At 41.1% G+C, this 27756-nt stretch overlaps 2 protein-coding genes across 3 annotated transcripts in view; one reads left to right on the forward strand and one right to left on the reverse strand.

The window, feature by feature from the left end:
* Nucleotides 1-5476, forward strand: MAP1LC3B (microtubule associated protein 1 light chain 3 beta). Its single transcript, XM_082229233.1, has 4 exons — nucleotides 1-182; nucleotides 2874-2929; nucleotides 3550-3656; nucleotides 5019-5476. Exons 1-4 carry the CDS (start codon nucleotides 143-145, stop codon nucleotides 5188-5190), a joined length of 375 nt encoding a protein of 124 aa, XP_082085359.1. The 5' UTR covers nucleotides 1-142; the 3' UTR covers nucleotides 5191-5476.
* Nucleotides 5477-6722: 1246 nt separating this feature from the next.
* The window catches only part of ZCCHC14 (zinc finger CCHC-type containing 14), a 37176-nt gene continuing 16142 nt past the window's right edge, over nucleotides 6723-27756 (reverse strand). Inside the window, exons 3-13 of one of the 2 annotated variants that reach the window (XM_082229191.1) lie at nucleotides 21849-21922; nucleotides 19692-19763; nucleotides 19387-19496; nucleotides 15934-16028; nucleotides 15783-15837; nucleotides 14761-15034; nucleotides 13513-13604; nucleotides 13001-13125; nucleotides 12558-12698; nucleotides 11037-12476; nucleotides 6723-10521 (exon numbers count right to left, since the gene is read on the reverse strand). In XM_082229191.1, coding sequence (XP_082085317.1) covers nucleotides 10466-10521; nucleotides 11037-12476; nucleotides 12558-12698; nucleotides 13001-13125; nucleotides 13513-13604; nucleotides 14761-15034; nucleotides 15783-15837; nucleotides 15934-16028; nucleotides 19387-19496; nucleotides 19692-19763; nucleotides 21849-21922 — 2534 coding nt within the window. In that variant the 3' untranslated portion in view covers nucleotides 6723-10465. Of the gene's footprint in view, nucleotides 10522-11036; nucleotides 12699-13000; nucleotides 13126-13512; nucleotides 13605-14760; nucleotides 15035-15782; nucleotides 15838-15933; nucleotides 16029-19386; nucleotides 19497-19691; nucleotides 19764-21848; nucleotides 21923-27756 lie in introns of both variants that reach the window. The other variant, XM_082229190.1, reaches the window with a different exon arrangement.

Here is a 27756-nt window from a genome sequence, read left to right on the forward strand (position 1 = left end):
CCCTGTGACGCAATCAGCTCGGGAGAGGCGGGGCTTCGTTGGTCAGCTGATCGTGGACGAGGGTTTTGGTGTGGATGGTCCGCGCCGCTGAGAGGGGAGAGAGTCGAAGGAGGTGGAGGAGGAGCCAGTCGCCGCCGCCGCGATGCCCTCGGAAAAGAGCTTCAAGCAGCGACGCACTTTCGGTGGGGGAAGGGCTTGTGCGTTAGCCCCTCGGGGGGGGGAGAAAGAGGGGGCTGTTACTGAGTCGGGGGGGGGCGTTGGGGAGAGACGCACCACATCAAGTGGGGCGGCCAAGGGAACACCTGCGAGGTGGATTTGAGTGGGGGGGGAGCTTGGTGACTGGAGGGGGGATACTCAGAAGTAGGGAACAGTGAAGAGCTGGGGAGATGGTCCATGAACGTGGCGGCGGTCGCTATGTGTGCTATATGTGTGGCGGTGGGGAGAGGGTATGTGGGTCTCGCTGGGGCAAGGGAAGAAGAGTTGAGGAAAAAGCAAAACACCCCCTCCCATTGTTGGGGGGGTGAGGCTTCTCCTTCCTCCTTCCCTCACGGAGGTCCTTGAGAAGGTGCTTGGCCTGTTAACGCACTCTCCGTCGACCATGGGGGGCGGGTTTATGGGTTGGTGGCACAGTCGTATCCCCCCCTTTAATACAGTAATTCCCCCGTCTCCTAGTTCTGGATCTTGGGCAGAGTGATTCACCACCCACCATGACTGTTATTCCCCACCCCCCCCAAATTGGGGGTGTAAGGAGGACCCCTTGCATTACTTTCCGCCCCCCCCCTTGAAACCCCTTAAGGATTGAAGGCTAGCCCTGAGGATGACTGTTGGTGGTTGGAGGCCGGGGTTGGAGGGGCCTGAGGTGTTGTGTTTGAGGCGAATGAAGGGCCTGTTGACGGCTCTGCCGGCTTCCATGGAGCTCAAGAGCCAGAGGAGTAAACAGCCCCCCCCCGGTGCCAGCCTCTTTCCCTGCCTGGCATCGTGCCTGCTCTGCACTCTGCTGTAGCACCCCTTTCCCCTCACCCCCAGCACTTAGAGGGTGGTGGGCCTACCCTTTGTTGATCAGTTGTCAAAACACTGAAGATGGTGCTGTTTATCTTGAGAATATTGTATTTTGAATGTGAGAAGGCCAGATTACCGTATATGCTGGATGCTGTAGTGTAGAACTTCTTGTCTGGATGCTGCATGTGTTTGTAGTTTCATTCCCAGGCTTTATCTGGGGTGTCTTCCCTTAGCGATGTGAAAGTATTCAGTACTTATGACGGATCCCCTTCCCTATTCTTTCCTGGGTTATTGCCTGCACAACTTTAAGCAGTTCAGCTGCTTGGATTTGTTTGTCTCCGATCTGCTGTGTCAGTTTGTTGTTATGTGAGGAAGCAGAGGGTAATGTTGAATCATTGGGCTGCAATTTTCCTAATACTGTTGATGACCAAAACAGAGGGTGACCTCCAGACTGAAGCAGGGAGTTTTGGGAACAACGTTGGGCAATTACCTCCACCTCTCAGGAGTTAGTGACAGATTAAATAACAAATATTGGCTGTAGCAAAGGCTTGTGAATTAGCTAGCCTTCCAGCCAAGTCCACCAAGTTTCAGCTTCGTAATATGATCCAAAAATCCTGATGTAACAAGCCCTAGTTAGGTTCTACTGTAAATGTCCCTTAGTTATTACTATCACTTAAAAAAGAAATACAGGAAGACTCAGGCTGTTGCTTTTGTTGTTACTGTTTTTGTTCTTCTTAAACTGGTTTTCCTGCTTGCATGTTGGAGTGGAAAAAGAATTGAGGCTTTGTTTTGCTGCTGTGCAGCTGAAAACGAAAGTAAAGGTCGTTCTAGCTGTTTGTTTTCCTTTGCAAAGGAGTTTTGGACACCAACAGTCCTCTAGGCTGGGGGTGGGGAAACCTAGTGGAAGCTCTTTAGCTTTAAGAATGCAATAACTATAAGATATATTTAAAATGCTTTGATGAGATTAATATTTTATACTTTTAATTTACATAGAGCACTTTTTCTCTTGGGGATAGCCATGTATTCTCACTAACTTCTAGTCCTTTTAGCAGTAAAAACAAAGAGTCTTGTAGCACCTTAAAACTAACATTTCATTATGACATAAGCTGTGAAGTGGGCTCTAGTCTAGTCTTATGCGATAAGACTCTTTGTTGTGTTTGCTCCTTTCCCATGGCCCTCAGACTGGGTCCTTGGGCTTCCCAAATGCTCTCAGATTTAGAACTACTTCAGCCTTAGCAGATTTGTTGTACTACTCTGTGCCTTTAAATCAACTAAGCTCAACTTTTTTCTTTTTCTTCAACTTAACTTGCCTCCTTTAACTTTTCCACTATGAAGGGTTATGCTTCTTTATTTTTTAGGATGGCATTTTCTCCCCCCCCCCCAGTTGTCTTAAGTTGTCCCCACCATTCCTGTTAATAAATTGTGCTGCAGAATTTCTACTAGCACACAGGTATAGTGGGGGTGGCATCAGTTAGCAGCTTCATTTGTGGGGCTACAGTCAAAAGTGGGCAAGTACCCCTTTTTCTCTTGTGCCTCCCCCTTTCCACTGTAGCTTCTTCATTCCCTGCATGAATTTTCAGCAGCGCTTGAGTTGCATTCCCACCCTGATCCAGAAAGACTGCCAGTTAACCTTGCTTCTAATGCTATCAGCTTGGGTATACTAATGTGGGTGTGGTTTAAGCGCCTCTCATTCTGCTTATGATTTATTTATTTGATTTATATCCTACCCTTCCTACAAACTGCTGCCTCTGTGTGTGCTTCTTTTCCAGGGCAATGAAACACCAATATAACACGTTGTTCTGTGTAGATATTATATATCTGACAACACTGCCTCTTCAACCATTTAAGTACAACTTTCTTTTTCTCCCCTGTAGAACAAAGAGTAGAAGATGTCAGACTTATTCGAGAGCAGCATCCAACAAAGATACCAGTGAGTAGACTTTCAACTCTATTGTCTGTCATTTGGTGAGACTTTAATCAGGGAAATAACCTGGTAGGTAGTGGCAACACGTGCACTTTGGGGACTAGCAGTGAAATCATCCATACTAGAGGCTGTAAAGATATTTGCCCTAGTTAAGATTTTTATTTTCTCCCTCCATTTCATTTTACATAACAGAAGTCAATTGTTTGCTGCTCCCAGGTTTTCCTGATTGAGGTCCTCTTGCCCTGTTTATGCATAACTGAATGGAGAAGAGAAGGGGCTGAAATTGGGGTGACAGGTGGGGAGGAGGGCACGCTAGCCTTTCACTGCAAACCTGTGCCAGGAACGGAATTAGTTCTACCCACAAGGCTGGGGTCTTCTCTATTGCAGCTCCTTTTCACAGCTCTATTCAGGTGACTGGGTTTGTTTTAAGAATTTCAGTGCTGAGCCTCATTAAAAATGCAAGGTGGCATACAATAAAATGATAGAAATAATAAAATTATAAACCACTGTAGTACAAAGTAGAATTGCATGAAACAAACCCATAGGTATCTAGCAAAAATATGCCTGTGGCTCACCATACTGAAAAGTCCTAAATTATAAGTCCTAACTTTACCATTTTCCTCCAGGTTATCATTGAAAGGTATAAAGGAGAAAAGCAACTTCCCATTCTGGATAAAACAAAGTTTCTGGTCCCAGATCATGTCAACATGAGTGAGCTGATCAAGATTATCAGGTATCTAACCTACCTGCTTTACTGAAAGGTCTCTCATTCGGGACAGTAGCTTGTGCTATATATTAAGGGTTTCCCAAGTGAGTTAAAAAAAAAGTCAAGTAACAATCATAACAAAGGTCCAGAGTGTTTGACCTACTTGTTGGCAAAGCAAAAAAACCAACAACTGGTCTTGCTAAGCCTCCCTCCTTCCTACAGAAAAGTCTGGCAGGGAGTGTGCATGGTTGGGCTCCATTGCCTGAAGGTGCCACAACTTCTTGGAGGTTGAGTGGAGAATGTTTTGTTCAGTGCCACTGCCTGTAGTAGTTCTGTATGCCTCTAGGAAGTGGTAGGAGCAGGAAAGAGGCTAGGTGGTTTTTTTGGTGGGGAGAGGGATGCTGTGTTGGTTCTGTTAGAGCCAAGGCTCTTCAGGTCTGCCTTTGCCATGCAGATGCCAGTTTTCCACCCAACTTGGAAGGTGGCAGAGATCTTCAGCAGACAATCCCTGCCCACCTCTGCAACTTCAAAGTTAGGATGGTTGCTTGATATGGAGCGGTGCCACACTCTGCATGGCAAGCATACAGTGGTACCTCGCAAGACGAAAAACGCGCAAGACGAAAGAGTTTTCCGTTTTTTGATTCGTTCCGCAAGACAAATTTCCCTTTGGGCTTGCTTCGCAAGACGAAACGTCTTGCGAGTTCTTGCGAGTTTGTTTCCTTTTTCTTAAAGCCGCTAAGCCGTTAATAGCCGCTAAGCCGCTAATAGCCATGCTTCGCAAGACGAAAAAACCACAAGACAAAGAGACTCGCGGAACGGATAAATTTCGTCTTGCGTGGCACCACTGTATTTGCCAATGCTTGATCGTAACAGGAATTACGCTGACACAGCTTTTCGTCTCTATTGGTAACTCTTCACAGAAAGGGAACTTGATTATATGGGCTCTTTATAATTCTGGAGTGTGATGCCTGTTACTGAGTAAACTCCTTGCTGTAGCTGGCACTGATGTGCTCTGTAGTCCATTGAAATGGTTAAAATGGGTGGTTAGCATCTAAAAGCAACAAACTAACATGCACATTATCTCTAGCAGTGTTGTCCTTCCTCTTAGGCAACACAGCAGGCCTTAAGTGTCTCACTTGAGGCTTTATAAGATCAGTTTAGTTGCAAGTCCCTCCCCTCTGATGTTGCTTGGGTGAGGAGGCTGCCTTCAGAAGTGCTCTAATCACACATGCTTTCTGGTATTCATGTGATTCTTGGATGTGGCAAAGGAGGAGACTGTTGGTAAACCTGGAATTTCTAAAGGCAGTTCTTTTTTTGTATTTTGCTTCTGCATTTAAATTTGTTAGCCATGTTCCAAGGGACGTGTCCATTCAGTTTCCTGTCTTCTAGGCGTCGGCTGCAGCTGAATTCCAATCAAGCTTTCTTCTTACTGGTGAATGGACACAGCATGGTGAGCGTTTCAACACCAATTTCGGAGGTGTATGAAAGTGAAAAGGACGAGGACGGATTCCTGTACATGGTGTATGCCTCTCAGGAAACATTTGGAATGAAATCTGTGTAAACCATCCCCAGTGGCTTGTAGCCTAGGATAGTTTTTACCCCTCCCTTCCACAGGAAAAAACAAAGGGATGTCACCAACCTGCTCACAGTAGTTGTGCTTAGCGGGTGTTCTCACCGTACTGTTTTATTTGTGAATATTGAACAGATGAGTGCCAGTATAGACAAGCAGCGCAGCTTTGTAGACCTGCTATAAAATTTGCACAGGCACATTTGCTTTAAGCCTCTGGAATTTTAAACTATACTGTATGTGTGTGTTAAGTTGCCAATAAAAGGGATGTTTGCATTAATCATAGAAAATGGGCTAGCATTTAGCAGCAAACTGAAATACTTGTGTGTGACATCTCAATGTTAAATCATGTTTCAGCTCCTGAAAACTGCTTTTTAAGAAAGGGAACAAATAGGAGTAATGGTCTGCTTCTTTTAACCTTTTTTTGATAGATCAGTGCATGTGATGAAAGGGGTGGGCATTAATTCATTGGTACTGTTACTTTAGAAGGCAAAACATCAGATTGCTAATTATTGTTATATACCAAACATCACAGCTTTATGCTAGTTTTAGGAAATATATACATAACTGTTGTCAAAGAAAAGCTTCAGTCTACCCAGAGTTTGGTATTCTGTTCTACACCTTGTTAAATTTATTCTAATTAAATCAACCCAAACCCTCAGCAAAGAGGACTTCATTTTGTCAGTCAGAAAGCATTGGGAGGTAGCAGGGTTTTGAGGTTAGCCAGTTGCCAAAGTAATACAGTAAACATTGGCAAGCCTTGCAGCTGTTGATGTTTCTCTTTATATTTAGCATATTAACCTCGCTACCCAAGTTCTTGATTTTCATTGAAATACATGAAGAACATTTTTGTATTTCCTCGTTGGCAGAAAGCCCTTGTTTCCTTTAGCTGCATTTCAAACTATCAAAACTCAAAAAGAATTTCCCTTTGTTTTAGACTGGGTAATATCTAAAGTTGCAAAGAAGTTTGATCACTGCTTCCAGTCAGTTGCATAGGGACTTAAATTTTGCTGTAAACAGGGTATGTCCTGTGCGAAAGGAAAGTAATTCAGATAGTGTCCTGCTTCCCCATTTGTTATACAGTGAAATGTAGTAAGCTAAGACTTATCCTTGTATATTAATGCATGTGAATTTAATTATATGTTATAGCAAACAAATTTTTATTATGTGGAGAAAAGAGGCTAAATCTTGACATGCTGTAAAATATCAATATGACATGCAGTTTCTACCTTTGCATGCATCTGTTCAATGCTTGCTTCTAACAAGTTCACTGTGAGCTTTTACTTCACTGTAAAATTTTAAAGTCTTCTGTTCAGTTACTATTTCTTCATAAGACAGCCATCCTTACAATGGGCTAATGGCTGCTCTTGTATAAATGTTGATTTTTGTTTTGTTTTTTAAAGTGCTGAAATGGATGATTCCATCTCAACTTGATTAGAAGTTAAGCTTATATACAAGTCCATTTTAAAACGATCTTAATGCTGTATATGAAGAGCAGTAGACAGACAAAAGCCTTCAGCCTCCCACAACTTTGGCTCAGATTCCTTTACTGTTGCAGAATAGAACATTGTCACAAAAGTAGGAGATTCTGTGGCCATACTAATGACACTTGTGAAGATGCTTGAGCTATGAAAATCAACACTGCCTGCTTTCTGAGTGTGGGCAAGATACTGGATTCCAAATGAAACTGAGAATTAAGTACCTGTATGAGAACATGGAAAAGCTCCTGATGGAAGAAACTGATATCCCAGGCTGCAGTGTGGCTTTTCTGTACCCTTCAGAGCACCTACCTAAAATGGACAACTTGCAGATAATGCTGTTGGATAGCTCTGCAGTACCTGTCTACAGCTGCCACATTTGAGACAATGCATGTTTATGTTAGCCTTTCGTTGGACCTGCTGCGCTTGCAGTAAGTTTTCTTTAGCCTCCCACTGAAAATGGAAAAAAAATATTAAAAGTGAGGATGTCTGAAAAGACACTACTATAGTCTTTAATTTTTGTTCAGTACATTAAATTTACTCAGATAAAAACATTCTAAAAATGTACAATTTTACCTTTAACAAAGTATAATAAAACATAAAAATTCAAATACCAGAATACTTGACATTTACAATTCAAAATCAAATTAGGTGGATATTAAATATTTACAAAACTTTTAATATTTATATAAAGTTACATGCACATTTGTAATATAATGTAAAAGAAATGGCTCGAAATGGGCAGAGGTGTTTCCTTCATTCCTAATGGAAAGTTATTTCTGAAAAGAAAGATGTTAACCTGTGCTGCAAGACATAGGCTCTTCCTATGTTTATAAGAAGTTAGTATGCAGAAATAGTTCCAAAGGTAGTTGGAAGAGTAAAAATTGTTTGAATATTTGTTGCTTTCTGAATTACTATTTTAATTCTGCCTTTGGCCATATCTAAGTAAAGCAGCTTAAGAGGCTTATAAGTGTCTGTTCAGAAGCAAAACAAAATACCCACCCTTCCCTCCCACCTTAAAATAATTAAGTTGGCCTCAGTTTAGGGCTTTCCCCATAAAATGGTATTGTACCCATTGAATAACTTGCCTTTTACTTGGGGTGGCTTACATTTGGGTGTCTCTAACAGAATTCTAGGCTGGCATGAAAAAAAAGGGTTTGACATAATTAAGAAAGACCCTTCTTTGTTCAGGCATGGGCCCACATACTGCTCGAGAAATTTACCATTAACTAGGTCATGCCTAGTTAAAACCTTAGTTATATGCAAATAGCAATTCTCCAGCAGTTTGCCATGCCAGTTTTTAGTACATAGTTTGTTTCATACAGACAAGGGCTTTTGATGGTTCTGTTTTATGCTCTCTTCATGACACAAGTTACATTCTCTAGTGTAAAGTTTCAGCCAAACTATGATATATGCAGCTAGTGTCCATTCCTCTTGCACTTGAGTCTTGCTTCAAAGTCCTCTGCCTGTATGAAACATTGGCAGCCACTTTGTGGATGAAATAGTAGAGAACAGCTTTAATAAAATTAAGTCACTATGTAGGCTTGCCTTTCTATGTCTCAGTTTACCTTTAGAAACGAACAAGGCAATTGGCTCTCCAAAACTTTCCCCTGGTAATTCCACTTGTCCACTAGTTAAGTTAAACATAGTTTTGTTTGACAGCCCAACAGCTAGCTGAGACAGCTTTCTTTTTATATGAATGGAAACCATATTTCTGAACATCATACTGCTTCATGGGGCCATGTTTCTAGAAACTTTCCAATTTAAATGCCTGATAAAGGCTTTCTGTTGATCCTGGAAAGTTTGTATGGTGTTTGGTTATTTCTGTTTAAGAACTGATACATTTGGCTTTTGGCACATTTTGGGCCAATGGGAAGGCTCCCAACTTTTAAGAGTAAACAATAACTGACAGATTTAGTACAGAGTGGCATGTTTCTGCTGATGTCAATCAGGGTCATTAAGGCAAAGTAAATTGCTCTGTCAGTTCTCATTACCTCTGGTAGTTTTACAAGTTTCCTAATGGTATCTACCTCTATTAGCCGTCTCAGAAGTTCAGTCATTACACGCATAATTAAATATTGTGGGTTGGATCTAACCCTATATGTAATACTGTTTTGGTAAAGCCAAACTGAGGATATGAAAGTCTAGCACTTCATTGCATAGAAATAACTGAAGTTGGATGTAGGGCTGCTACAAACCATGTGTTTTTACAACTTTGGACTTTGTCTCTATGAAGCTGAGAAATGGCAGGAAGCTCATGCTAAGCTTCTCCCAGAGTTGAATATGCAAAACCCATTGAATGCCTACACCCAAGAGAATACACCAGTTTGTTTTTAAAGGCAACAGGTAAGGATAATAGAGCTTATTTCTGATGATATAGAAAACAATAGTGGAGTACCTGGTTTTCTGTCAATCCTACCATTATTTCCACAAGATCCACTGTTTTACTACCTCATGGATATGCAGTGCAGTGATACAGCCAACCCCACCTCCCTGCACCTTCAACCATACAATACTTTCAAGCAGAAATACTCATTTGCCACCTCCATAGTAACATATTGTGCACAGCCACTAAAATGTCCTATGTGGGACAGTTTAAACTTCAGCCCTATCAATGAAAGAAGATAGCTACAACCAATTCAGCATGAATACAAAAAGGTATGCCTCCTTTTGACCAGGTAGGTCTACAATGTTTCAGTTCTGAGCTTTGCTGGCTTTAGTGGAAAAGAATTCTAACTATTTAACATCAAAGCCAATACTCTACGTATTTCAAATAAAGGAGGCAGACTACAAACCCGAGTTGTGGTTAAGATGTACAGCTGTTTCTTACTTTGTGACTTCTATATCCTGTAAGCAAGAGCCCTTGTAGAAAGACTTTTGCTATGCAAAGTAAAGCAACAACTTGCAAACTCTGCTGCAGGAGTCTGTGTTTTAAAACTCGGTTTCAAAGGTAGAGTACTGTTTCCTGTGGCAGAAACTAATATATGGTAAGATTTGAAAGTTGTAGAGGAAAAGTATTTTTTTAAAGACCTGTTTGAGCTCAGTCTCTGGCACTAGACCCTTGGAAACGTAAGTTTAATCCATGACTGACAAATAAATGCCGACAAGCATAGCATAACCATTTCTAGAATGAACTGAAACTTCTACCTTTGTTCTTTTGGAAGAGAGGGAGGGTTAAGATTTCTTTATTAGAAGTTCACATAGCCTGCTGGTGCCTATTTCCAACCATTGGAACGTCTCTCGCACTGATCTCAGTCTGCTAAAAGTGCAGATAGAATTATACATTCTTCTGTAGTGCAATCCTTTAAAATCCCAGAGTGTGGTGCCTGATTAGTTTTTGAGAAAAAGTAGACATGTTTACCTAGCCTCAAATGTCAGAGTCCAGCAGGCAAATGGCTACTGTACCGTCAACCTCTAGCTCTCACTCCAGATTACAACATAGCTGCCCGGGAGTTCGAGTTTCCAGCACAGAAGATCAAAGTATGGCAACATTCTTCAGCAAAAGTGCAGGAGTTTGTTTACAACAAAAAAGGGTAGTTGGCCAGTTTCACCTCCCATCTGGAAGGTCCAACATTTAAGATCCATGTTATAATTTTGGCAAATCAGTAAAAATGGGTTTGATAAACCCCTAAGCTTCAGTTTCTTCCTAGTGTAGTGAAGTAGAGCACCTTTGGATTAAAAAAATAATGTTAATAAGCTCAACAAGTGGACTTCTCAGATTCCAATTTGAAATTCTGTAATTACTCCATGGGCTTTTGCCATCACAAAAAAAGAAGTCCATGGAGTTACTGTCAATCTGTGGAATCTAAACTTTCAGCTGGTGGAGCATATTTTAACCGAAATGTACCTGCATGGAAAAGAGAAATACAAGTCAGCACGTGTAAGACTTTTGTGAAGTCTACATTTCACAAGCAATGACACATCACACAGTTGATGCTGTTCATAGATAAGGAATGAACATATTAGCAGTAGCTGTGAAATAAGGCAAGAGCACCATGGATACCGGTTTTGAGCGTGAGCAATCTCAAAGCTTACTACCACAAGAAACCAACCCCTTATTACCCCACAAAACTATCTGGGCTCTGCATGCTCACGCCAGAAGAACATTTTACCACTCCTGTACTTTGGTTCTCTCAGGTTTGCTTCAGAGGGCTACTGCTCATCCAGAAAAGTACAAACTATTGGCAAAGTGTGAGACCTACAGTGGATTCCACTTGAACATGCTCAGACTTGCCATCACTTTAAATTACTGACCATTTTCAGATTTTCCTTTATCTACCACCCCCTTTCCCCAAGCAGCCAAACCTGTATTCTGAGCAATCTACCAAACTGCACTTCTGGGAAGCCAATTATGTTCCTAACCTTGTCGATTGAAATCCATTGGTGGCTGCTTGCAGTCTTGAGCTCGGTGACCACTGGCTCCACAATTGTAACAGGACAGATTCCCATTCTTTTTATGGCCTGTACCACTGTTGTTGCTCATCATCCCCTGTGCTTGGTACACCCCTGCTGTACTTGCCATAAAGCTTTGCATTGGTGGCACTGCAAACGTAGACTGCCCACTCATGACAGAGTCTGGTGTTATGCCACTGTTGTAAGGAGAGTGAACCATAGGGAAGGCTGAGCTGCTGTTGTACTGCTGTGTGTTGATGTAGCCACTGCTGCACAGTGGATTGAAGGGCAGAAATGGGAAAGTAAACACTGACGGTCCGGAAAAGGGGTGCTGGAAGTAATTAGCATAACTGACAGTCATGCCGCTTGAACCACAGTTCCCACTACAGCCACAGGAACTGCACACCATGCATCCAGGAGGCTGCTGCTGATGGTGGTGATGATGGTGGTGATTCTGATTTGGTACTGGGATACTTCCTCCTGAGCCACTACTACTGCTGTTGTAGAAATTGTTCTCGGCAGCTGATGATAGCGTGGGGCTGGAGCTGGGAGCAGGACAACTGGGTAGGTTTGCCATATTTGCAAAGGATGTGGAGGGGTGACTGCTAGAAGAGGCAGTGTTGCTATTTCCACAGAAGCTGCTGCTGGGCATTGGGGCTACTGGCATACTGCTCAGGGCAGAAAAGGCCACTTTGGTATTGGCTGTATAGAGAGCAGTCCGGGGGTTTATTATTGCTGGGGACACACTGAATTGCATATTATTGGAGCAGGAAGACTGCCCCACAATGGTTGAATCAGTAGGAACCGAAGAAGATACCAGGAGTTTTATGGGGGGTCGTGCCACATGGAAGACGGTGCTGGAAGTTACAGTGGCTGTGGTGCTTGTTTCCACTATTATTCCCGGCTGCTGGGTTGTTTTCACCACTCTGTCTAGAGTGGAAGCATGTACCATTTTGGTCCTTGGACCAAAGTTAATTGAAGGTGTAGAGGAGCCATTTTCAGAAACTCCAGAGAGCACTTGCATGGGCTGATGGGGAGAGGCTGGCATCCCATCCACAACAGTACTCCCAAAGCTCTTCTCCATCTTGATGCCACTTCGAGGTGTGCCAGGTGAAAATTTTGTCCTGTCTTCTAAAGACAAAAGCGAGTGCATAGATGACGAAAGGAGCTTCATGTCTGTATTTCCTCGCTCTGATTTGTGCATAGAGTTCAGTATTCTAATTGGAGTGATGTGAGGGGAGCCCGCGGCTATCATCTGTACTGGCAAGGTGTGGTGACCGGATGGACTGGACACGGCATCATTCTGCACTGGTAAAACCTGAGCAGTGGGCCTGGCTGAGCTGGAGTTGAAGTGATTCAATAACATTACTGGCTTCTCCTTTTCTGAGGCTTCCAAGTGGACCTCTAAACCTACAAGATAGACAGATGTCAGGTACGACCAGTCACCTAAATGCGTTAGATGCTGCAACACAACGAGACAGCTTTCCTTACGTCTCTCATTCTCCTCAGCACTGTCTGAGCTCTCCTCCCGGGTATGGATTCCCATGGGGCTAGAAGAGGAGCTGGAGTATTCTGAAGAGCTTCCTTCGCGGGGGGTTGAGAGGGTTGGCTGATCAACATCGACACGTAACTCTTGTGGAGGCGGAGAAGAGAAGAAGAAAAATCAAGTCATGTGAATGGTACTGTTAAGTCATTTTTAGACAGACAAAATCTGTTGCGACTCCCAAGTACATTTGGCTGATAGCCATTGCTAGCCAGGCTCAAAAATAGATCCATGGAAAGTAAGTAACTTGTGTCTATTAATTCAATGGGTCTATTCTTCTAAGTATGACTATCCTGAACTACATTGCTATCCAGTATGTTACAATAATTAGACAAGCGCCAATCTTCCCTGTGTAGGAAATATACATATTCAAACCTCATAGCCTGTTTACCTGCTGTATGGTTACCACGAATGCTTTGGATAGGACCAATATGAGTGGTAGGAGGAACTCTGGCCACCCCAGTGCTCAAGGAAGGAGATGTAGCTGGATTGAGGGTCCGTTTCTCAGACTTTTCCCTGGAATGAAAAGGGAAGTGTGGGAAGCAATTTATTAAAATAAACTTGGGATTTAAATCTGAATTGGTTCTCTAATTTAAAGTATGTGTGGTATCCAACTAACTTAAAGTAAGCCAACTAAAGAAGTTCTATTCTATTAATTTCAATGGGTCTCCCTTGAGTAAAAATTAGCTGCATATAACCTACTGGTATTTTTAGATTTATTGTTCTAGACACATGCATGGGGTATAAATGCAACAAAGTTTTAATTCAACTAGTGCAGAATTAACCCAGTCCCACCTCTGGGTTTTCCTTAGGCAAAGTCCACAGCAAGCATTTTTACTGGAAAAATTAGGAGGAAAAGATCCTGAAATAACATGGAAGAAGCCAGTTTTCTTTAATACCTACTTTTCCAACTCCAGCTGGGTCTTAAGCTTCTTCTTTGCACCCATTGTAAGGGATTCAAATTTATTCAGATCTTCTTCAGTAAGGCTCAGGAACTTAGATAGGAAAAAAGGGAAAGTCAATTTTATAGTATGCATTTAAAAATGCTGTCTAATATGGCATACTTGACAGAAGCTTCATTATGAAACTAATGAATATAGCTAATTTACATATTTTGCTTAGTTTTAAAGCAAAATATGTAGATTAGCTATATTCATGAGTTTCATGAGGTGTTATTACAGTAGCTAAGGCTCTAGGGACAAACAAGTGTTTAACAGCATCCTAGTATAGAGATCAGCAACAGATTTGGGGACACTATGGCTTCCATGCAAAATCAGCTTTTAGATTTGTTTTGTTGAGCTGTTGCTACTGATGCATGCCCTTAATCATTTCTGTTATTTTGTCAAGCTACTCAACAACTGAAGTTGTCTCAGCATCCAATTTTATGTAAAATTATTCAGTAGTTATTTGTCAACTTGCAGACTAAAGGTACTTGTCAGATTCAGAAAATCCAACCCAGACTTTATTTTCAGGCTTATTAATATTGATAATTATTCTAATAAAAGCAGAGAGAAATACCACAACAATACCCCATTCTGCTATTAAATTCAATTTATATTTCATTATGTATCTTTTATAAAGTGTCTAAGATGTGCTAAGCACTGTACACAGATTAATGATATGATGTATTTGAAAACAAATTAGATTTGAGAGCAAAAAAATAGAGCAAAGAATCCACTAGAGGGCACTCTGATATATATATATTTTATTAAAAAAACACCCCAAGAGTAACGTGATTAGCTTACAACATATCTGAACAGAGTTGTGAATAAAACTGTTAAAAAGAGTGACATTCATTTGAGCAAGGCACAGCATCTCCGCTCTTTCTCAGATCACATGAGGAATTTTGCTTTCTAGGAACAAATACTCATGCATCCAGGAAAAAAAAGACATCATAGAGGGATGTTTGATCTATGTGCAACAGCTTTTGTTAGAGGGTAAATACTTGTAGTGTGTCAACATTTCACAAAGAAACTTCTAAATATTAGATGAAGACTTTTGCCAGAAAGCCAAATCGCTGAAGAAGTCATATCAGTATTTCTAATCAGTCTTAAGCCTATCCCAAAATTTGCATTCTCTCTCTATACCACAGATTAATACAGCAAAACAAACACAGCAAACTGTTCCCCCCTAGCCAAGCCAGGACTCTACCTTCTCCATTGAGAGCTGTTTGAAAACAGGGTAGTACTTGTGCAAGCGTAGTTTCCGCAGCCAGTCTAAAATCCCATTTTGTTCCTGGGGGGTTTGAGGACTGGGAGTCAATACCGATGAAGAGTTCTCCAGCTGGGAGCGGCAAGTGAGTGAGGATGCAGCCCCACCTGTATGAGTGCAGTGGGGGAGTGCAACAGGTGTAGCGGTCGGATGCTGCACATGATGCTGGAGACTGTTCTGTGAAGACTGGATACCAGCTACGCCACAGATAGGTCTGCAAACATAGAAGGAGAAACTATTCTATGCATCAAACCAAGAACAGGAATGCTGTACATTCATCCTAGAGCATGTCCCTTGATCCATGATGCAGTTTGCCATCTTTCTGAAGAGCCAGCATAACAATGAAAAGTCAGAGGGCTGGCGAATGTAAGGCCACAGTTACTCCAGCTGCTTAGGTTAAGGAATTACTGATCTGACAGTGCCAACAGGCATAACCAAGAAAAGGGAGCAGAAGTGAGGATTATGTAGATGCAGTAAGTCACTAACCATCCTGCATATTTACTTCAACATGAGCCTCTTGTATAGAAACGTAGGGATGAGTTTTAGCTGCTTTTCATAGGCCAGTTCTAAGTTAGCATTTATATCCTCATAAGTGTTTTGAGGAATTTGTTTCCATGGAAGAATATACATGTGAAATCTTACATCAGAACTGTAAATGATGTGTTGATTTTCAAAGGCAACTAAACATTTTCTATGTTAATTCTCTCCAATGAAATAAAGCACCTGTACAAAGTAAAATGCCACCTTTGAATGTCTTTTGAGTTTATCATTGGGTCATCTAAACATGCTCAGAACAGAAGGATGACATAATGCCAGCAATACCAAATTTATTCCACACAAAGAATGAAGGGGCAATCTGTGAAGTCACTTTCAAAGTGATAGTGAAAAATGTTTCACAATGTAGAAATCTGAATAGCATGCTATAGCTTCCCTACATCACACATACACTAAATTCATCTCACCTTCCGGAAGCACCCAGCGTCGTACCTACTTTATAAAGGGAAGTGTTGCCTGGACCTAGAAACAAGGAGATCAGGTGTTTGGACAAGGCCTGAGTGGTAAAATGTCTATTCACATGTTTGTTAATAGGGAGAAATGAATCATAAAACTCACTTGAACTTTGAAATTGCTGGGAGTGAGATGAAGTGCTGAAAAATTTCTTGACGTGGTCATTTTTCCAGATGTGGGAAGGTAATGATGCCAAATACCTGAAAAATGATTTCAACTGAGTAATGGTGTCTTTGCATTTGCACCACAAAGATCAAAACTGCAGCTTTAACAGAAGAGTGCCAAAATGAGCATTTTAGCACACAGGACACAAACAGCTACTTGACACACTATGGAAATACCAGGCACACATACTGAGGAGGTCCCTACAGACAAATGCTATTTGTTACAATGTGTAAATTGTCACAAGGAGCCCTGAACCTCACAAGTAGTCAATGAGAAGAATACGGTTCTCTCTTGATACGGAGTATACACAACAAACGCAAACACCTACTAATTTCTGAAATGCGAAGTGGGTCATATTAACACTGCAATGTGCTAAAAAAACACGAATCTAATCTTAATTTGTACGGATTGCTGCTAACCGAGCGCTATAAATCACAATTTATATATATGTATATGTGTAGGTGTGTACAAATGCATGCCACTTCTCTCAAAAGTTGTTTACAATACACAGAAGAACCATAAAACTAGTAACAGTAAAAGTCAACTAATCAAAAAACATAATTTCAGCAACAAAGAAAAATTCAGTATCAGCAGTCAGGAAATATCTGGGTAAACAAAAAGGTACATTAGGGAGCTCATTTCACAAGGTGGGTGTTGTTGTTTAGTCGTGTCTGACTCTTTGTGATCCCATGGACCAGAGCACGCCAGGCACTCCTGTCTTCCACTGCCTCCCGCAGTTTGATCAAACTCATGCTGGTAGCTTTGAGAACACTGTCCAACCATCTCGTCCTCTGTCGTCCCCTTCTCCTTGTGCCTTCCATCTTTCCCAACATCGGGGTCTTTTCCAGGGAGTCTTCTCTTCTCATGAGGTGGCCAAAGTATTGGAGCCTCAACTTCACGATCTGTCCTTCCAGTGAGAACTCAGGACTGATTTCCTTAAGAATGGATAGGTTTGATCTTTTTGCCGTCCATGGGACTCTCAAGAGTCTCCTCCAGCACCATAATTCAAGAGGAGCTCATTTCACAAGGGAGCTCATTTCACAAGGTGGGTATCATAACATAAAAAGACCCTGCTCTGAACCCCAGGCAGCCAAACTTCAGCATGGTACCATCATAAGAACCCCATCCAAAGACTACAATGACCTGGGCAGACTATATGGAAAAAGGTGGTCTTGGAGAGAACCTGGTCCCAAGCTGTTAGGGCCTCACTGGCTAAAATCAACCACTTAAAACTTCCCAAGGTAAATATTTAAAATGGAGGGCAAATTTTGAAGTGTACATGTAAACAAGGATGGAATTGTGAACAATGAAAATTTCAGCAGAGGAAATATTTTATAGTATTGCTCTTACATAATAAATTTTCAAGAGATCAACAGAAGTGAAAGATAGCAGGCAGGCTTTTAAATGTTCTCCTCTGCCAGTGCTTTGCTTTCTCTTGAAATTAAAAAGACTGAGCTCCCTAGAAACATATGCTAACTACATGCTATATATAAACATATTGTCATAATTTCTCCATAGGCTTGTTTGAAAGCAACTAAATATTTGAAGGTCCCACAAGCTGCTTAGAAGCAGGAATGGAGAAGAGATCAAATTGGGAATATGTTTCTCTTGCATTTACATTTTTAATCACAGTTCTGATCATTTACTAGGGATCACAAGACCCAAACTGTTAAGGCAGTATCTGATTTGCAGACGAGTGGGGAGAAAAATAAGCAAACCTCAACAATCCAGACCAAATCACAACATCTGGCAAGTCAACTGGTATGTGCTCTTCTGGAACCCTTGGCCCAATTACAATCTCTATGGTCCCATGACTGTGGCTTTATTTTACAGTGATCAGGGACATGTGAAAATCATTAATATGAAAAATGCAGGCACTACAGTTTTGGAGCCTCAAACTTGTAATGAATCCAGTTTTTTAAAAAAGAAAAAGAATCTGGACTCCAACTCTTCTATGAAACAGCAATCACTGTATGGATATGCTAGTTAGTACAGCAAAGGTGGACTAATTAAAACTGATCCCAAAAGCCCAGAAACCTCATGTCCTTTGCAACTTGCAAAGCCAATAGCTGCAGTGATCCAAGTTATTTCTACTATTATATTGCTCATGTCAGCGAAACATGAATTTCAATACTGGGAAGAAACTAACTAAACGTTGATGCACTATTTGGTTTGTTACCAGAGGCACATCCTTCCTGTCTCAGCCCGGGAAATTACTTGTGCTGCTCTGTCAATTCTAGCAAAAGTGAAGAAAGACATTCCTTGAGCCTAAATGATACACAGAAATTTTGTTTCCAACACACCACTGAGTACTATAAATTATGATTTTCTAAACTTGATTGGAGCCCTCAGAATACAGCCTATTTCCCTCTAGAGTAACTATTTTTATCTACTGAACCTGGCTTATCATTTCAGGGGCCAAATAATGTTCTGACCTAGTTAGAATCTAAAAAGCTGCATCGGAGTCCTTAAGACTCATCCGAGCTGCATTACCACAAGCTATAACTTGGGCTTCTGCTGCTAGTATGATTCCTTCTTTGTACTTTAAAACTTGCTTGTTAGGGGACTTGGCACCATTATTTTCTGCCAAAATGATTCACCTCTCTTGTCACTCAGGCCATGAAGTGGGATCTCTCCATGTGCAGGCTTCCTGTCCTCTAACAGATCCATCACAAACTACTATTGCCACTCAAAGGTCCCTGGTCCCTGAAACAATTCTACCTCTCTCCTTATGCATGCAACCCAAAATGCCTCCTCAAACCACACCTTTGCTTGGAGCCTCTAGAACAGCTCCCTAGTCCCAATGCCCTGCTGTAATTTAGTCAAGAATGGGTAAATGAAATAATGGAAGAATGTTTATTGCTGCCATCATTGTTTCACTGTGTCTGTTTTTATATTTGTAAGCCCACTGGGAGTAAAGACCAGTCAAACCTGTTCTTTGTAAAGTGCTGGGTAAATAGATGGTGCTATCAAAATAAACTTTCACAAATGGCTGATATTTGGGTATCTGGTGGACCCGTTTGGCTCCTAAAACTGCGAACAAGGGGCCAATAAAAACCCCTACCAAGTAGAACTGCTTGAAAGACTTAAACATGTGTAATAGCAATTCAGGTACAGCCAATGCCAGTGCTGGTACTGGGTCCAGAAGGTACTAGATATGCCACCCCGCATTTGGAGCATAATTACTCAGCACTAAGGAAATGATGTCAAGATAAAAATGCATAAAACTAACAGCAAACTTAAATCCCAGTAAATCTGACAAAACATTCACAGACCAATATGCAGACAATCAAAAGAGCGAGAGAATTATTAACAGCAAGTATTTGACCGAAACAGGTTTCCATTTGGTGTAGTTTCCTTTTCGCACTGACATAAAATACTTGCAAAGCATACCTAAGGTCCGATTCCAGGTCCATGTGGTTTCTTTCTAAGTAAAATGAATCTGGACCAGCTAGGCATGGAATGAATTTCTCCAATTTTTCTTCTGGGTACATTTGACCTAACTAAGAGACAAGACAATACGTTTGAATGCAACAATTGAAATTGAAAGAAACAAACCAACCCAAGCTTATTTACACAATTTATTTAAAACAGTGCCTTGCAGATAGCCACTGTTTCAATTGCACTGATACTAAAATATACCTCAGGATGCTTCTGAAACATTTCTTATACAACCCAAGACATCTTATTCGTTTTACCTTTGAAATGAATTCAGTCACTTCAGCAGAAGACTTTGTTACCAATGTCACTGAAGAATCAGACCATAAGACCTTTGGGAAGAAAGAAGAATTTGAGTTACCTGCATCAAACACATCTGGAATTGGCCTTGCTAGGATGCATGATCAGTGCCCTCAGATTGGTGACTGAAAAAGGGATTCTGGGAGGTATCTCTGCCTACTTTTACATGCCAAAGATGACTATCTTCCTTCCTTCTCCCTGGGACCTCTGGAATAATCTGCTATGCCACTCTCACTAAACTGTACTGGCATAGATTGCAACATTTTTTTCTCCCATTGTTACACAAAATCCTTTGCTGATTATAGTGTATTATTTTGTATCTGAATTTGTGTACCAAATATATTTCAAGTTAATACTGTAAGTCCGAGCCCATTTCACATGTCATCCTTCGGACAGGTAGCAATACTCTATGTGGGAGGAACTATTCCATATTAAAAAATGACACTAAAACCATCACATGAACAAATTCTACAGTCAACACCTACTGTAACTTGTACAAAAGCTGTGGCTATACTCTGCTTCCTTAGGTATGAAGCAGAAAAGCAGCACAAAATGTGCCTCTTTACATCAGCAAAGTATTACTAAGGGAGAACTCCATATTGATGGAACAGTCAGCATATTGCAATAATCACACCCACTTGCAGTGCAAGTTGTTAATGATGGGGGCTAATGCGTGAGAATACGACATGTTGTAGAATCTGCAAATCAGTTGCCTATCAGGACACGAGATGGGCTTCTAACCTATGCCTATGGATTTGTACCTGAAATTACCAAGCCAACATGGTCAGCGTTCCCTTTCATGTATTTTCAATAAATTTACTGAAAATTTATTAACACTGGCCAGAGGATCATTAGGCTGTTGGCTGACGGATTTAATTCAGCTATATTTACATCTTAACACAATGCCCAAGAATTTATCCAGCACTTTAAATTTTGTACTTTTTCAGTCTGAGATAGAGGCATTTATAAATTATGGGGAAATATTGCCTTATGCTTAAAAAAGAGGGGAGGGGGAGAAAATTAGAGTGATATTTCTACATGACGCTAGTATCGATGACAACCAAACACACACAAGTTTCCAGAACTGATGCTGCTGCCAGAAGTACTGGTGAGAGGAGAGAGTTTCAAAATACATTACGTAATTGAGGAATTTCCTCTTCCCAGCACTTGTTCCACCAAAACCAAGAAACGAAAAGCAGAGTTTCTAGCACCACCACAGGCTTTTAAAAAAATCTCTTTTACACACAGATAAATGATACAACGTGAGGAACTAACTAAGCTCTTGAGGTTATACAGCCTTCAGAACTATGGCAGGATGGTTCTATTAGATTACATCTCACTTGCCTTTCCAGACACTTGAATGTGAGAGAGTACCAATGAGATCTGCCCAGAGAGGATGGGATACAAATCTAAATTAAAGAAATATATTTGAATTTTCAGTACTATTTTATACAAGTTGGCCCCAGAACAATTTTGCTGACAGCTACCTGTAATTCTCACTGAAATTCTAGCACAACACCCCTGTGTTATGCATGTGATATTCTGGGTAGAGCAGTTTATACATGCAACTCTCTCTCCTTTTGTAAATCGCCAATAATAAAACAGCAGCCAAGAATAAGTAGAAAGCTGGGGAAAGAAGTTCTGAACAACGGCAGAAGCATTTGGACAGAAGAGGCAAAGAGGCTGCTTCTGCAGTGGATCATTTACAACCAGGGAAATAGAGTGTAGCTAAAAGACACAGGGATTTTTGCTGTTGTGGCTTATACCGAGAGTAAAATATATTCAGTGCATTTTTAAAAAAATTCTAAAATTAAATTTTAGCTATTCAACATCTTTACACCCATGCTCAATTTCCCCTATAACTGTATGGCTCACCTCCAGTTAGAACATGGTTTCAATATACTGTATGTTTTAGTACATTGTGATGTAATATGAGAAAAATTTTATCAAATGTTTCAGATATAGTTTTGGTGTCAAAGCTAATAGCGTTAGAACACATAGTTTCGGTCAAAAGACATCTGCTAAAGCAATAGAATCCTCAAGGCTTTGAGTGCCCCAAAGGCTGGTCCCTTTCATACCTCTTTTAAATTTAAAAGTTCTCATTCCTTGGAACTTACCTCAAAGGAATATTCAAAGTTCCTATCATTCTTCCTATGCGATAATCCCTTTAGTTCCACTTTTTCAACACTCACTGTTAGAAAACAAAATGAACAAGATCTGTTAGGAACATAGAAAACTAGCTTATACTGTCAGAACATTGGTCCATCCAGTTCACTACTGTCTACATGGATGGGCAGCAGTTCTCAAGTTTTCAGCCACGGGTCTCTACCAGGCCTACCTGAAGATGACAGGGATTGAACCTGGGACCTTCTGCATGCAAAGCAGATGCTCTGCCACTGAGTTATGGCCCTTCCCCTCAAAGGAATATTGTTGTGTCCCAAACAGGCAAAGGATGAATGCACAACATTATTTCCTTTCTCTCAGTTCCAGAGATGCAAGTTCACAGATGCTCCTGGTAGTAGAAAACAGCAAAAACCCTGCACGTCTACTCTGGTGTTCTTGGTCGGCATCAAACCAAACATGAGAAAAAGACTTAGCAAATTGGTATGAACGTTTCAGAATGATAATGACCCATAACTCCCGCATTTCCAAATAGGCTAGGCTAAGCATGGTGACTAGCTCAAAGTCATCCAGTGAAAATCATGGCTGAATGCAGTGGCAGAGAGCAGGCGGGGGCGGGGCTGGCACGCGTCCGGGGGGGGGGGGAGCTGTGATGGAGCCCTACCAGGATAGCGTTGCTGGGGGGTGGTGCACTCTCCCCGCCCCCCCTTGCTCCACCAGTGGCTGAATGGCAACTTCCAACTTCCAAACCTGTTTTCCCAAGGCAACCATCCAGCATTTGTTTCACTCTTGCTTTCAACTTTTACCTTTCCTAATGCACCCAAATTCTAGTTCCTTGATTCCTTCTAGCAGCTCATTTCTACCAAAAACTTGTAGAATGAAGGCCTCTCTTATGAACTTCAGACAACTTTCCCATCTTTAGCAGCCTAGATTTGGAGTAAGCTATACTTGTGGTGATTACAGGAGCAGTTGCGGTAACTGTAATTGTGATTTCATGTGGAAGACGTTTACAGGACACAGTAATGTTTTTGTTATGGTTGTGAAGGGGAAAGGTTTTGCTAGAGAGGTAGAAAAAGAGCACCCTCCCTCCCCAATCATTAATACTTTGTCACCCAACTAAACTTTTCATCGGCTCCAGGAGACTAGGCTCTGCATACATTTGAACCTCGAGTGTTCAAACTCCAAGTTGTTACGTAAAAATAAAAATAACAGTGAGGGAAATTTCTAGAGGTGCAGCCATACTTTTCTATTGAAGGAAAAATACCCTGTGACACTTTAAAGACTAACAAATTTATTATGGCATGAGCTTTTGAAGATTAATCTTCCACTTCATCAAATGAAGTTGTCTCAAGTCACTGAAAGTTGATGCTGTAATAAATGTGTTAGTCTTTAAGGTGCAACAAAACACTTTATTAATTTTACTGGAGGAAAGTTAGCATCAAAGTCCCTTTGCCACTGGGATTCTTTGCCCTTTCCTCTAGGAAATTTGGTTCTTGTTGTCACCAAGTAGAGATGTACTGATCAGTTGAAGAGCCATGCATATGCTGAATGGTTGCTCACAATAGTCTTGAGGATTTTCAAAAGCCAAGACTGCAGACCACCTCAGACAGAGCTTTAAATGGAGCATTTCTATGTTGTTCTAAGCACTGGCAACCTCTTCCATTGCTGCTGTGCATGAGAAAACACATACATTTGCTCCATTGTCAACTCAAAAGGTGCTCATCAATCAAGCTCAAGATGGACTGGATGGACTTTTTGAACTTCATGAATGACTTAAAACAGGCCAAGGCCATTTTCAGAACTCATATCCTGTTATTTCTGAAATTAAAAGAGACTTTATATTAAGACATGGTTAATGAAAGCATGACTATACAGGAAGAAACAACATAGGCACTTACTTGCTCCATCTGCCAAACACTTATGGAATAAAGCCACAAATGGGAGCTACTAAAACTCACATTTTAATTTTCCAGAACTCAACTTACAAAAAATATCAGAAATGACTTTGAGGAAATCTTCAGAAGTTGAGATCAGGAGGTCTCTAATAACAGAGTTACTAAAGGACAAAGTCATGCTGAAATACTATTTGCCAGTTTATAGAGAGCTGAAGTTGTGAGCATCTTGAAGAACAACTGACAGAATTTTAAGTTTGCTTTGCAAGTTACCCAATACAGTACTGTACTGGCACCGAAAACAGAATGAAGAAGAGTTCCAAACAGACTTTCCAAAAAGGAAACATCACTCTCAATGAAGTGTTTCTTTTTTACATTGCAACATTCAAAGAACTACACAACCACTTCAAGCCTTGAGGTAAGCAGCTCTTATTCAAGACTAAGGCTTTACAACTGAGGCACATTTGGACCATCATTTTTTTTTAAAAAAGTGAGCTAGATGATAGGCTATCACAACCCAAAATTAGTGCTTACTCAGAATGTTTTTAACATATGCAAAATACTCAATTTTGAAACAAAAGGAAGAGTCGGTTGATTGTACCTTTCTAAAAACACAACTGTTCTTAGCTTGCTGGTGAATATGCCAGCAGGCAAAGTCAACAAGAACATGTTTAAAAATAGCAATGTCTGTATAATAGCAGCATTCATATGTAACACTAAACCATAACATTTCGTTTAGCAAACCGTACTCTGCAGGTGTACATGCAGCCAGAGCCCCTCCCACTTGCACAAAGGGAGGAGCAAACAAACCACAATGGGAAATGCTTAGCACGTTGTCCAAACCTAAGATCATGATTTGTTTCATCCTAACAAACCACAATCTCAGATTCAGATATACGGAAGTTTCTCTGTCATGGTTTGCTCACCCACTTACACAAAGGGGCATGATTTAATAAGCCAAACTTTATGGCTTACCATGACCTGCAAATGCAGCCAGTGAATAAAGGTAATTTGGAAAAAGTCAACACAAATATTTAAGCATTTTTCCAAACCTCACATAGCTCCCTTCCCCTCTTGCCCACCTCTTGAATAACATTATTTCTCTCTACATGGTGAATTCCAGTTTTAAATGAAAAAGTTCATGTTTCACTTGTGCTCAGTCTGGTCCATATTCAGAGAGCACCAACATATAGGAACCACTGAAAGAAACATAAATAAAATAAAATAAAATAAAATAAAAACTCAACTAAGCTTCTAGAACTATTTAATACCTGTAGTATTACTTTTCAGTACTTTGTACTCCAACCACATGTTCATCTTCCTCTAAAACCTAATCAGACTTAACTAATAGGGATTCATGAACAGTCCTAAGTGCAGCCGGTCATTTATTTACAGAGTACTCATTCCACTGTGAAGCAGGTATCTGAACACTTTGCCATGGATGGAAAGAGGGACATAGCATACTATCACCGTCAGCCCTACAGGGAACAAGTGCCTTGTTTTGATTGCATGTGCTATGTTGCTTAGGCACCTGCTTCATCATAGGTGCACTAGTCAGGCCTGAGGGCAAAACTTAAAGCTGCCATCCATATGTCCAAGGGTCATAGGACTTGGCCTCAAAATGAAGCAATAGAAGATGGATTCAGCAACTCATAAGCTGGTGTCTGGTGCCTTTCAGTACAAATGATCCCTGTATTCATTCTGTTTATTAACTAAATCTGAAACACAGTATATGATTTTTAAAATGTGTGTAAACTACATTCAGAAAGAAATCACACCAATGCTCAATAGAGTATGTGCCATCGCAAACTCAGGAATATAGCTGATACTATATTCTTGGGGCTTCAACAAAGGGTTCCTTACTAGAACACTCCACTTGAACTCCTTTTTTCACCTCCACCCCACCCCATTTATAACAGCTCAGCTGAGCTTCCTATCTCATGACCTACTCTGTTCTAAATCATTAAATATTAAGATGACACAGAAACCTTTAGACTTAAACTTTACTCCATTTAATGCTCAGCACACGAGACACAGGATTCTCCTGATACACATTAACTTGTTCCAGAGACATCATGAGCACAGTAGAAGCTGAAACAATTCTGTCTCCTTGGGTATGTGGGAGAGCTGTGCTCATGACAAAGACTTAATTTTCTTCTGCTTTCAAGTCTGCTTTACATGGGGAAAGTGGCCCTCAAACTGCTGTTAAACCCCAACTCCCATCAAGGATTAATAGTAGCTAAGAGTCCAACAATAGCCTGAAGGCCAGAGGCTCCCCATCCTTGATTTACACAAATACACACAGTGAATCACTCTTTTCTGCACCTGTAAAGTACCAAAAATGAAACAGCCAGTGAGCAGGTAAAAAATTATGGGCTTTTCATAACTTATTAAGAAGCAATTAAACATGCATGGACATCAAATTACCACAAGCTTACTACCACCTTTTTACATAACATTATTATATGCCCATCCTATAGGTTAGAAGAGTAAAAAAAGTGCTTTGTATCTAACTGAATTCCAGCTTGGAGTCATTAGTAGCCAGTGCTTGTTCAATGATCCTGCTGAAATTAATTATCTAAATCCAATCAATGACCCCATTGAGCATATTTTCCCACTGTATGATCACCCAAACCACATTCAAACACAGTTTTTGATACAACAGGAGTCTGCTTTAATAAAAACTGATCAAGTAAAAAAGGCACTACAGGGCATGTGCAAGTCTTTTAGATATGCTAGAACAAGCTCTTTGGATCTGAGCCAAGACTGACATGTAACAAACTTCAGAAGTCAGAGTTAGCACAATGAGCCCAGAAAATGGAATCCTAGCTACTCCATATAGAGGCAATGTGGACATACATTTTTATATTTGAGAGATACTCTGGATGTCCATGCACAAGCACACACCCCATGCATAGTGAAAGGAGCCCTTCAAAATCTGACTGACCTTTCCCTGAGGGAACCCACTATTTGTGCACAGTATATTAGGGAAAGGGAAGCACTCATGCGTCTGATTCCTAAAGTGTCTGCATACAAAGATAAGCCCGTAGGTTGAAAACAGTACCGGAACTTGGTATACACAATTGGCAATGCAAAAGAGATGGGACTATTTACTACTACTACTACTACTACTATGTAAGAGACAAGTTGCCTTCACCCATACTCGTCACTGAGGAAGGCCTAGTACCTTTATAATTAACAGTTGCTTCAATCAAATACTATAATGAAGATTTTTTTCCACTCATGCAAGATGAGCTCTCTGTGGCTGCATTCACCCATTATCTTAAAACCATAAAAAGGTAAGGTAAAGGTACCCCTGCCCGTTCGGGCCAGTCGTGTCTGACTCTAGGGTTGCGCGCTCATCTCGCTCAAGAGGCCGGGAGCCGGCGCCGTCCGAAGACACTTCCGGGTCACGTGGCCAGCGTGATGAAGCTGCAGCTGGCGAGCCAGCACCAGCGCCGCACACGGAAACGCCGTTTACCTTCCCGCTAGTAAGCAGTCCCTATTTATCTACTTGCACTTAGGGGTGCTTTCGAACTGCTAGGTGGGCAGGAGCTGGGACCGAACGATGGTAGCTCACCCCGCCGCGGGGATTCGAACCGCCGACCTTACGATCAGCAAGTCATAGGCACTGAGGTTTTACCCACAGCGCCACCCGCGTCCCATAGTTAAAACCATAGTTAAGATTTAAATACGATTAAACATGAAGCAGCAGCATGGTATATATTGTTCAAAACTTCCCCCTTTGCTCCCCTTGGGAGGAACAAAACATAAACTTTGGCTTGCCATGTCATCAGAGCAAAAGTTTGTGGTATGTTTGCCTCAAGCAAACCATGAGCAGTAAGGCAAGAACAAACTGATGGTGCAGCTTGTGCTTTATTTGGAGAGGAATCAGCCACAAACTCAGGTTCAGACATTAACTATGGTTTAACATGATGTGCAACCAGGTTAACATTCCATTTTCACCATTCAGTCTGTTCTAAGAAAGCAGATCTAAAAAAGGACACCACAG

This window comes from Podarcis vaucheri, assembly GCF_965113315.1.
Source record: "Podarcis vaucheri genome assembly, chromosome: 7".
Classification (NCBI taxonomy): domain Eukaryota; kingdom Metazoa; phylum Chordata; class Lepidosauria; order Squamata; family Lacertidae; genus Podarcis; species Podarcis vaucheri.